Consider the following 10,749-nt stretch of genomic DNA (forward strand, 5'->3'; position numbering starts at 1 on the left):
TGTCTCACTCGCTTGCCCTGAGGGAAGCCAGCTACTGTGTCATGTGTCCTGTGAAGTCCTTGTGGGAAGGTGTTGATGTCTTTGGCCATAGCCAGCTAGAACTTGGGGACCACCAACTGCCAGAAGCATGAACCTGAAATGAATCCTGCCTCAGAGAAATCTTGAGATGACTGCAACCCTGGCCAGTACCTTGATTTCAACTTTGGTCCAGAGATACCCAAGTAATGTGCAGCTTCATAAGCAACAGAAGCTGTGAGTTATTTTATTCCGTGAAAAATTGGGGTAATTTGTTATACAGCAGTCAATTGTAATACATTGGGTTTCTCTATGTCCTTGCTAAAAACCTACTGTAGTTTGCTGCTGTGGTTCCCAATGCTCTAATTGTATTAGGATTTATGAAACTGCAGACAAGGATTGGCAGCAGAGTTGTGTGTTACGTGAGTGACCAGCCTCACCTGCCTGTGACGTTTGATGCTCCAGCCCTGGGCTGTGCTCTTGATGTCCCTCAAGCACTGCAGTGAGGCTTTTGAGGAAAGGGATTAACATGGGGCAGGCAGCAGCCTGGTCCCTGATAGAAGTGACTGTTCCATAGAATCTGTCTCCAGGATAATTCTCCAAACATGTAGGGATTCCCGACACAGTAATCTAGGATGAAATAATCAGAGCTGAATCCATGCTTAGTTTCTCTAACCCATAATGCTGCTTTCGGACTTTCTCTTGAAGTCCCCAACAAAAATGAGAATATAGATCTTATTAACTGGGTCCAGAGGTCAGTACCTGTGTGTGCAAGAGCTGGAGGCGGCTCAGCTCTCGTTGGTACTGCAACTGCCCTTGGGCCCTGTCCAGGCTGGTCTGTCTCTCTCTCACCATCTTCTGGAACTCATCAGAAAGATGCTGGAATACCTGGAACACAGGAAACATAATACCCAAGTTAAAAGGGAATGTCTTTATCTTTCCTCTTCCTGCCCCATTAGCTCCTTTACTCTTCTTTGGACCTACCCACCCTGAGTATTACATGGCTGTAAAGAACAACATAACGATAGGGGAGAGTGTGTTCATCTCATTGGGTTCCTTTGTCAGCTTTGAGCTTACCTTCCAGGGGTGGTTCCAGACTTGCAGGTCCTGATTCCTACCCTGCTGCAGCCACATCTCTTCCTCCTGGCCCTGTAACCGGAGAGATGCTTGCCTGAGCTTTTCCGCTGCTTGCTCTAAACTCTGCAGGACCTTCTTCATGCCAAGAACCACTTGTGCCTCCTCTTCCCACTCTTTTTTGTCTGCTGCAAAGTGCAGAGAAAAAGGGCACAAGGTAATGGCTATCATCAGGGGTGGGGAGAAGAAAAGACAAGTGAATTGGAGCCACTGGACCTGCCAGGTATGAGCTTGGACCTGGTCAGGAGCTTGGGAGAGATGAGTGCACCTAAGAGTGAGAGGGAATCCCGCCCCCACCCCCCACGTGTGGGCAGCCATGGGTGGAGGCTTCATTCCTAGTAGACTGCTGCTGTGGGGATCTGGATCTAGGAGGTGCTTTCCCACCTTGAGAGAGCGGGCCCCTCTCTGTGCTGCTGAGCATGCTCAGAGTTCTGGATCTCCGCTGTGTCTCTTGCAGGTAGCAGGCCTCTAGGGCTGCACAGGCCTCCTTGGCAGCCTTTAGCTACATAGGGCAGAATGTGTAAAGGTATGAGCTGTGGAAGGAAGGCAGGAACTCTGGGCTGCACTGCCTCATGGTGTTTTCCCCTACTACCCCTCCATCCTGCTAAGGCTCATGGGATTGTCTAGTAACTAGGGCATGGGCCTGAGGTGTCTTGAGACTGTCTGCCCTGCCCGGGATTTTATTCCTTTGGCTGGGAGAAAGACAAAGACTCCAAAAGTTCAAATCTGTGGCAGCCTTGGAAGATAGGTGGGGACCAGAAGGTGGCCCTAGTGATCTGTGGCCTCACCTGAAGCCTGGCGCTGTTGCCTAGAGTGTGGAGATCTCGGCTCAGGTGCCCCAGGTGCTCCACCAGGCGTTCCTCCTCCTGCTCTCGGTGGTACCAGTACTGCTGTCGGGCTTTCAGCTCATGCTCCAGGAGGTCCCACTATAATGTCCAGCTTGTTTAGGCATTTTTAAGCCTACACACATGGTCAGCCCCACATGACCTGGCTGTAGGTTCTTGAAGCTTCTCAAATACCTCTAGGGGCCCATGATCAGGCTGGGAGAAGCAAGCGACTTGCTTGCGGACAAGTGCATAATAATCTCACACCTCTTTCAAGTTCCCTCATCCTTCCTGTCTTCTAATACCTGGCCTTTTGAGATTTCTTCTAATATCTGGACTTAGTCTTGGAAGACCAGGGTAGAGAAGCAGATGATGGTGGAGAATCGTTCTGAACCTCTCCTTTGATTCTTTCCTATTGATTTTTGAGATGGCAGCATCAGGGCTTGAATTTAAATTTCTTTGCTTCTAACAAGAATCCCTTACTACATAGTTACTTTGCTTTCTGAAACTATAATTAGACCTAATGTATGGTAGGGCCCTGAATCATTTTTATTTTGCTGGAGCTCTGCCAAGGGCGGAATTATTGCAGCAATGTCCTGCTGGGGCTTCCTGCTCTGGTCTGGCCTGCTCCCATCCATCTTCTGCCAGAAGGAATTTCTAGAATGCTGATTATACACAAACACAAGAACGTCTGGCAGGAGACGTGCCAGCCTGTTAACAGTGGCCAAGTCTGGTGGGGAAGCCTGGCAGAGAGGCCAGGAGTATCTTATGGGGGGAGATAATGGTGACATTGGTAGTGGATAGAGGGGCAATAGTAAGGAGCGAGGGCTTTTGTTTATTTGTATACTTTAGAAATGTAGTGGGCTTATAAATAATTTCCCCCCTATTTCCCAAATTTAAGTCTCACAACAGTAATAGTCGGTTATGTGTCTACTTAGAATTCTTCGGGTGTCCCAAGGCTGGCGTGACTTTCTTGGCCTCTGTCTTCAAGTTTTAGTCTAAGTACGACCTCTTTGGGAAGCCTTTCCGGAGCTCTCCCTAATGTAACTGGGGAGCCCATCCTCTTTCCTTAATGCCTTCTAATCTATGTCTGGTTGGAACCTGTGGATAGCTGAATCCCTTGGGGTAGGGGCCTGGTCTAGCTGTCTTGGTATCTCCACTCCTAACCCATTATTTGAATCTTAGAAGGTTCTTAATATGTGGCTGCTGAATGAATAAAGAGAATGAATTCATCCTACATACCAGACCAGGGTCTCGTGTTCCTCGAGGCAAGGCCTCCAGCACCTGTACCACAGGCACCACCACATTTCCAAAGGGGTCCATTTGAGCACCAATGACGGGACCATGTGCCCCAGTCCAGGGGTCTATGGCTCGAGACCCAATTGATATTGGGACAAGACCTGTGGGACACCAAGCTTTAGTAACTAGAGTTAGGGTAAGAAAGGAAGGGGCAGTTATGACAGGGAGTAAATATGGCAGGAAAGAGCCAGAGGAGACCCTAGACCTTCTTTCACCCTTTGCGGGGGTTCTGAGACAGAGTGGAGGGCTTCCTGATGCCACAGACCCTGGGGCTGGGGTGAAGAATGGGTTTCTGATGTGCTGGTTTTTGAAAGGACCCAGTTTTCTCAGGGAGGATGAATGATATTTTGCCTTGGCATCTGGGGATCTCTGGGCATCTTTATTTTGGCTCTAGCAGCTCTAGAAGAAAGCTCAGAATGATGCTGTCCCTTGATTGATGACTGAAAGGACCAGCAGTGCCCCTCTCTGGGCTGTACAGGGCTTGCTTTCTCAGAACAAACTCATATCGCTAACCCCCTTGAACTTCCAGAGGCTCTGCATTTCCTCCTACCTTTACCATCAGCATCTTCCATTGAGCCTGCCAGGGGCATGGCATAACCAGAAGTCCCATCTTTCTGCATGCCCAGGATGGGCACCATGAGTCCTGAGCCCTCGGGGTCTGGGATCTCCATCCCATACAGGGCTGGGATCCACACCTCTGTCCCAGGATAGCACACCATCCCTGACAGAGAAGGGGAAGGGGAGTTGAAGGATAAGCCAAGCCACTTGAAGTCCTTCCAGGTTCAGAATATCTCTTTCCTGACAGGCTATCCTGTGTAGACTGTGTTTGTTTCCTTTGGGCACAAGCTAGCATTAAAGGGAAGAAAAGATGACTCCCCAGTGAGAAGAGCAAGTGAGAACTGAGTGGCATCAGACCTTCTGGGAAACTGAGAACAGTTTCTGGGTCACCCTGAAAAAGGCTGAGAATGGGGTTCATGCTCTTGGGCACCTTCTATGCATCAGAATTTGAGAGAAAGACTCCATGTGAGTGGCATCTCATGTGGTCCTTCACCTTTATCCATCAAGTTGCATGTTTTATCCTCATTTTAAAGATGTGGCAGTGACAGAGAGGTTGTCTACTTAACCAAGGCCAGTGCCTTCAAACTCAAGGCAATTCTGACTTGAGAAACCCTAGTTCTTTTTTTGGTCACACACACCATGGACATAAGGAAGCTTCTAGAAAGGGAGAGATAAGCTTCATGATAATGGAAGATAATGAAGATAATGGAAGATGCCACTCCCATTTCCTATTCCTGATTTTCCTTGTATAAGCTTTGTGGGGGGAGTTGGAGGACTTGGCTAGATTCTTCCTGAGTTTGTGAGTGTGGAGTGGAAGACTGTTACAGGAAGTTGAAGATCTGAGAGATTCTAGATGGCTTTAGGCCCAGCCCTGCAGCTAACCAGCTGGAGGACCGAGGCTAGGCAAGTCACTTAGCTCTCTGAACTTCAGGTCTCCATTATAAAACAGTTGTCATAAAGCCCACTATGGTGTTTGATGACCCTAGGAAATGCTAAGAGGATGTGTACTTTATACAAAGTGTAAGATGTAATGAAGTTGGCAAGAGATTGGAAGACAGATACAGCCAAGCACTCCAGGGGATGGGGCAGAGAATCATGTCCCTCCTCTAGTCCATTGGTCACACCTAGACATGAGCTGTAGTCCTATCCTTGACCATATGTACTGAGGTGCATGCATGTGCCAGCTCGTTGTGGGTCTGGGGTTTCAGACCTTGAGAGTTCCTGTGCAGATCAGTACGTACCCACCCTGCCACCACTGGCTTCGATGCCACGAGCTGCCTCCAGCTGCCTGGCCAGCCTCCGAGCCTGCTGCAGGATATGGTGTAGACTCAAGGCCAGTGCCTGTCTCACGTCCTTGATAGCAGCATCCAGGGGCCCCTGTGCCCTCCACCCTGGATGCTCCTGCCACTGCTGGAGCACTGTAACCACTCTCCTTTGGGCCTCCAGCACATTGGCATCCAGCAGGGCCTGTGGCCCTCCTGCACAGGGCAATGTCCTGTCCTTCTGTTGGGAAGCCCCTTGGAGCCGGACTGTCTTCCTGCTCAGTGGCTCCACAAAGGTGTCACCAGGCAGCACAAGGTTCCCTGCAGCATCTCGCAGTCCTCCCAGTGCACGCACCTGACCTGAAAGCAAGAGTTCAAGGGGGAAAAGTGAGAAAAGGACTGTTGGTACACAGATAGGTGAGGGACAGTGGAGAACAAAGAAAGGCATGAGGGAGAAGTGAGCTGCAAGACTGTAGGCGTAGGGGACAGATGGGGTGGTAGGTGGCATGCTGTGCTGGCAGGAGGCGAGTGGCCCTCCTGGGTTACTTCTACTGTAGGTCATCTTGCTCCTTGCTTCTCTTTTTCTTGCCCAGTGTCACCACGTAGAAGTGAGGAAGGGAAAGAGGCTGAGAAGGGGAGGCAAGGTTTGAAGTCACATGCAGAGGGAAGATTCCGAGTGGGAAGATGGGATGGGGCAGCGTTTACAGTTTGGAACATAGTGTGGGGACTCAAAGAAGGGAATCAGAAGCCAGGCCAGGTAGGGAGGAGAGTGCAGGGTGGCACCAAGGGCTGCCAGGAGACCTGTGTCACCATCGAACCCAACTCCAAGGATCAGCGAGATGCCTCCTGTGCCTGGGTCCTCCATCGGGCCTCCCAACTCAAGAGGGGCCAATGTTTTGGTGAGAGGGTTGCAGTACGTTCCTCCAAGAGTGAGCCACTGCCTGGTTTGGGGGTGCAGGGTCACAGCTAGCACAGGCACCTCAATGCCCGTTACAGGATCGGTCATGAGGGCCCCCAGTTGGGATGTTCTTTGTGGCTGCAGGATGGGCAGATCCGTGGCTGGAAGAGAACCTGTGTCGGAACAAGTTGGGTAGGGCACGTAGGGGAGGATGGTAGCTTCTGATGTTCGGATGCTACCTGCAGAAAGAGATGGGGAGGTGTTAGTGCCCCTCGAAACAGCAGTGCCCTTCCTTGCCTGCAGATTAGGGCAGAGAGGGGCTGTGGCACCTGCTTTCTCCCACTGGCCATCTCTGCAATCACAGGACCCTTTTTAGCCATAAGGAGCAGTAAAGTGAGGAGGGGGAGAACATATTTACTGCTCTGTTGGTCACCAAGCCCCATTATCTGAGGACAAGGTCCGGCTTCCAGAGTTCTAAAGCCTCTTCCCCAGGAGTGCATTCCTGAGGGCCCAGGGAGCTCTGCCCCATCTCTGAGGCCCAAAGCGAGGTGGAGGCAGATGTCTCACCAGGATTAGAGTCAGTAGTAGGCACCAAGGTAGCGCTCAGCAGATCGTATCCCAGGTGTCCAGCCTCAGGCAGTACACGCCCAGTGTTAGGGTGGATGAAGTAGCCAGGAGGTATTGGCCCTGCATGGCCACTGGCCGGAAGCATGGCACATTTGGGGCCAGGGACCAGCAACCTGGTGACTGGATTCATTCTGATGTCATCAGCGCCTGCTTGAGAGTCTGCCAAGGCTAGGAAAACAAGCAGTCCACTGAGCCCTGGCTCCGAGGACAACGGGGCAGGCTGCTGCTGGTGGTGGTGGGAGCAGGGCTTGGCTGGGGAGAATTCCACCCTAAATGCACAGATGTGGTACTCCCCAGGGCAGGGTTCTTGTCTTTTGCTGAGTTCAGGGTAGGATTCCCCATTTAGGACATACTATGTAGTGTCTTCAATCTGCGGCCTGGTAGAGACCAGAAGGTCCTTGGGAGATGGCACAGCCTTCAGGGCAGTTAGAGAGGTCTAGGGATTCCCAGAACTCAGCATCCTTACCAGTCCTCTGGGGACATTTGGCAGCTGAGTCCAACATTTCTCAAACGTAGCCATCAGCATTTATTAGCCCAGTGTTTACCTCCAGGAAATGCTACCTTGGCTGCAAAGCTATAATTTATTTCTTCTCATTTCTGAAGTTCATTTTCTTAGGGCAGGGCCAGCTCCACTTTGTGCATACATATAGAACTTGGGGAAGAACTTGAGCTTTACAGGGCTTGTCACCTGGGGCCACAGCGAGGTTTCCAGGGATGCTGGCTGTGGCTGAGTAGGGCTCACCTGGCCTCAGCAGCTCTGCCCCAGTGCCAGTGCCCAGAAAACCCCAGGCTTTTAGGCGGTGGCCCTCCTGCAGCAAGGTCTGGGCCAGGTGGTCCAGCACGGCATCCATCTGGGGAACCACACTGCAGGGGCATGGGGTGGGGTCCATCAGGACTCAGGGATAGTGAGGAGGGGAAAGAGCACTCTTGTGTGGCCAGTTCGGGGGACCTTCCCTGCCACCACCCGTGTACACTTGCCCTGGTTCATATCTTTCTTGTCCCAACCCAGGTAAGCGGGTACACACCCTTGATGGCTCTGCCCATCTGAGGAGGACATTCGTGGCCTGGAGCCCATCTGTGCCTTCAGCAGCCGCTTGGCCTCTGTCAGTGCTGAGCTGAAGGTGGCCCACTGCTCCTGCCTGGCCTGGAGGTCTTGGTGAAGGACCTGCAGCTGATGGCTAAGGCTTGCTGTGTACTCAGCTGCCAGCTGGGCCCTCCGCCTGGCCTCTTCCTCTGCTGCCCTAGAAGCGGCCTCAGCAACCTGGGCCAGAGGCAACCCCAGCTTTTCACCTGAAGTGGCTGTAGCCACCTGGGACAGTAGCCCCTGGGACAAGGCACCCAACTTTCCCTGGGAAGGCCTGAGTATTCTGGAGGAGAGTAGCGCAGCAAGTGGGAGAAGAATTCCCAGGAATGGTGGGGAGGCTGTCCTTAAGCCCTGGGCCCGGAGAGGTGGAACAGAGGTGTGCTGGGGGGCAGTGCTAAGGAAGGGAGCTGCTCTGAGCTCTGAGCACAGTACCAGATGGGAGGATTTGAGAGCAAAGCCAACCTCTTGCTGTCCCTTCTGCAAGCGCCCCAGGTGCTGGGTAGTGGAGGCTGTGGGTCCATGTTGCGTGCCCCACAGCTGCCTCAGGGACCGGGCCTCACCCAGAAGTTTGAGGTAGAAGAGTTTGAGCTACGAAGGAGGTGGATTTAGCTTGAGATGTCTGTATTGGAGCCCTCTAGCCTTTTACTCCTGGGATTGCAGTGCCCCCTACTGCTGATAGCTGGGGAGAGCCCAGAGAGCTTTGGAAGGAGTGGAAAAGGACTGTCTGAGACCAGCGAAGACCTCCCAAGGGAGCCCCTGGCCCAGTTCTGATGCTTGAACTTCTAGTGTATTGTCTTTGTTTCCAGTGCCTGTCACATACTGGCATGAATGTGCTCACGCAGGTGGGCTACCAAGCACCAGGGACAAAAGTCGAGGAAACTCCAGAGGTAGCCTTAGTAGATTGGCTACCATTAAGCTGAGGCCCTACGTCTCCTAAGATCAGTTCTCAATTTAACCAGAAATCTCCTGTATTCTTGCCCATAGACCTTCCCTTTTGGGAAATTCCTTATTGGCCAAAGTTTTCTTTAGGCTCTATGTCCCATAACCACCTCTTCCAGAGAAGAATCCCATGTCTAGCCCTGCTTATTTCCTCAGCCTTGGCTGGAAGCAGGGCTTGCCAGTTACCTCCTCCTTGTTCTGGCTGAGTTGGGTTGTCACTGTCAGAGACTGCTGGAGCAGGATCTCAAAGAAGGCTTCTGTGTCAAACCACTCCAGGTCGACCTGCTTCTCAGCCTCCCAGTCCCCACCTGTGGGGGTGTGGAAACAGGATTATCCTCCCTGAATACACAGCTCCTTAGATCCCTAGTAATTTGCACTCAGTCTAACTATTAATGGCATGGCCCTTGGAGCAGTGGCATTTGCACTGTTCAGAAACTTGTTAGAAATGCAGAGTCGCAGGCCATAGCGCAGGGAAGTCTCAGACCACGTCTAAATCCCCCAGGAAATTCAAACACAATTAAAATTCTAGAAAAACAAGCTAACTGTGGTGCTGCTCTCTGAGAACCATACTTTGAGAAGCAAGGGTGGGCTGCAAAAGCCCCAGTATGACATAACTCTACCTTGTACAATAACTTATTCCTCTAAATGGTAGCAAGTTTCTAACTTGGACACTTTGTACATGGCTTTGCTTTCTTCTTCTTCCTACTCTTTACGTTCCTCTTCCTCCTCTTCTTCCATTTTTTTTTTTTTCCAGAGCCAGGGATTGAACTCAGGCCCTTGTTCTTGACAGGCAAGTGCTTATTCTACTGAGCTATCTCCCCAGCTCTGGCTTTGCTATTTTCACTTGGAGACTCTGTGTTTAGACATTTCCTTCCCCTCCTTCATTGTGTATTCTTAGTGCCTGATAGCATCTACATATAGTAGGCACTTAATAAATGTGTATTGAACACACAAGTGAATGAATAAAGAGAAACTGAATAATGAATAGTTCAGGAAGATGAGAAATGAAGCAGGAACTGGCCAGCTAGATTTGGGGGGCACCTGTGGGTTGCTGGCCCAGCTCATTACTCACCATGACCTCCCTCATCTCTGAGAACAGCAGGATCTTGTAGCGCTTGGCCTCTCCTCACTGACATCACCCCAGTTCTGGGGGCTGCGTATGCATCAAGGTTGTACCCTTGCTGGTGGTCCCTGTAGGTGGGATGAGGGGCGGCCTTCCGAGCCCAGCTGAGGCTGTGACACTGAAGCTACAGGGTACACAATGGGGTCACAGGAAGGACATGGAGCTGAGGGAGAGTACCCTTCAGAGGACTTTGGGGGCCTGTTCTCATCTGTGGCTACAGAGTGCCTTGTTCTCTGTGCTTGGGCCTTTGGAAAGGCCTTGCTCTCTGTGGCTTCACCTTTCCAAGCCATCTCTATTCTTCACCCTGTTGCTCCAGTGCAAATACAGATCTCCCTAGGTGCCTTTAGTTGCTCAGAAGTCTTACTCACTGTCTAGAGTGTAAAGTCCACACTTCTCAGCAAAGCCTATGAGACTGTCCACGATTTAGGGTAGAGGGACAAACTGATTAAACCTTATCCTTGTCTGCACACCTGAAGCTTCAGGCATGGAGTATCAGGTTTGATTCCCTGAGCAGGTGCCTGGTGTCCCATGCTTCTGTGACTTCGCCATAAAACAGTCACCTCTGAGGATTAACAGGGACTGGTTCCAGGACTCTGTGGATCCCAAATGCTATGGAAGCTTGAGTTCCTTAGGTAATTTGGACGTATTATTTGTATATAACGGATGCTCATATTGCAGTATTCTTAAAGCACCTCTAGATTACTTATACTACCTAATTCCATGAAAACATTATATAAACAGTTGTTTTCCCATGTTATATAAAGAATACTGGCAAGATAGAGATTCTATACATGGGGGCTGGGGAGATGGCTTAGTGGAATAAGCACTTCCCTGGCAAGCAGAAGGGCAAAAAAAAAAAAAAGAAATTCTATACATGTTCAGACAAATGTATTTTTCCTAATGTTTTTCACCTGTGATTGACTAAATTCATGGATGAGAAACTCATGGATTTGGAGTCCAACTGTACCCTTGTTTTCTATCCCTAA

At 50.7% G+C, this 10,749-nt stretch overlaps 1 protein-coding gene across 1 annotated transcript; it reads right to left on the reverse strand.

Moving 5' to 3' along the window:
• Positions 1-1,011: 1,011 nt before the first annotated feature.
• Positions 1,012-9,776, reverse strand: LOC111815170. Its single transcript, XM_023709473.1, has 13 exons — positions 9,713-9,776; positions 8,827-8,948; positions 7,643-7,878; positions 7,360-7,481; positions 6,558-6,785; positions 5,798-6,229; positions 5,072-5,452; positions 3,823-3,993; positions 3,216-3,373; positions 1,938-2,075; positions 1,534-1,651; positions 1,134-1,277; positions 1,012-1,019 (listed from the first exon to the last, which is right to left on the reverse strand). Exons 1-13 carry the CDS (start codon positions 9,774-9,776, stop codon positions 1,012-1,014), a joined length of 2,322 nt encoding a protein of 773 aa, XP_023565241.1.
• Between the last annotated feature and the right edge of the window lie 973 nt (positions 9,777-10,749).

Source organism: Octodon degus, unplaced genomic scaffold (genome assembly GCF_000260255.1).
Source record: "Octodon degus isolate 3935 unplaced genomic scaffold, OctDeg1.0 scaffold00012, whole genome shotgun sequence".
Taxonomy (NCBI): Eukaryota; Metazoa; Chordata; class Mammalia; order Rodentia; family Octodontidae; genus Octodon; species Octodon degus.

What these genes read in the sequence shown, in the direction of transcription:
- LOC111815170 (XM_023709473.1), bottom strand. Translation starts at nt 9,776, where the DNA reads ATGTCAGTGAGGAGAGGCCAAGCGCTACAAGATCCTGCTGTTCTCAGA. An exon ending in CCCACACTATGTTCCAAACT is followed by an intron (nt 5,453 to 5,797) that starts GTAAACGCTGCC and finishes TCTTGCTTTCAG; the next exon opens with GTCAGGTGCGTGCACTGGGA. An exon ending in GAACACGAGACCCTGGTCTG is followed by an intron (nt 2,076 to 3,215) that starts GTATGTAGGATG and finishes TGGACATTATAG; the next exon opens with TGGGACCTCCTGGAGCATGA.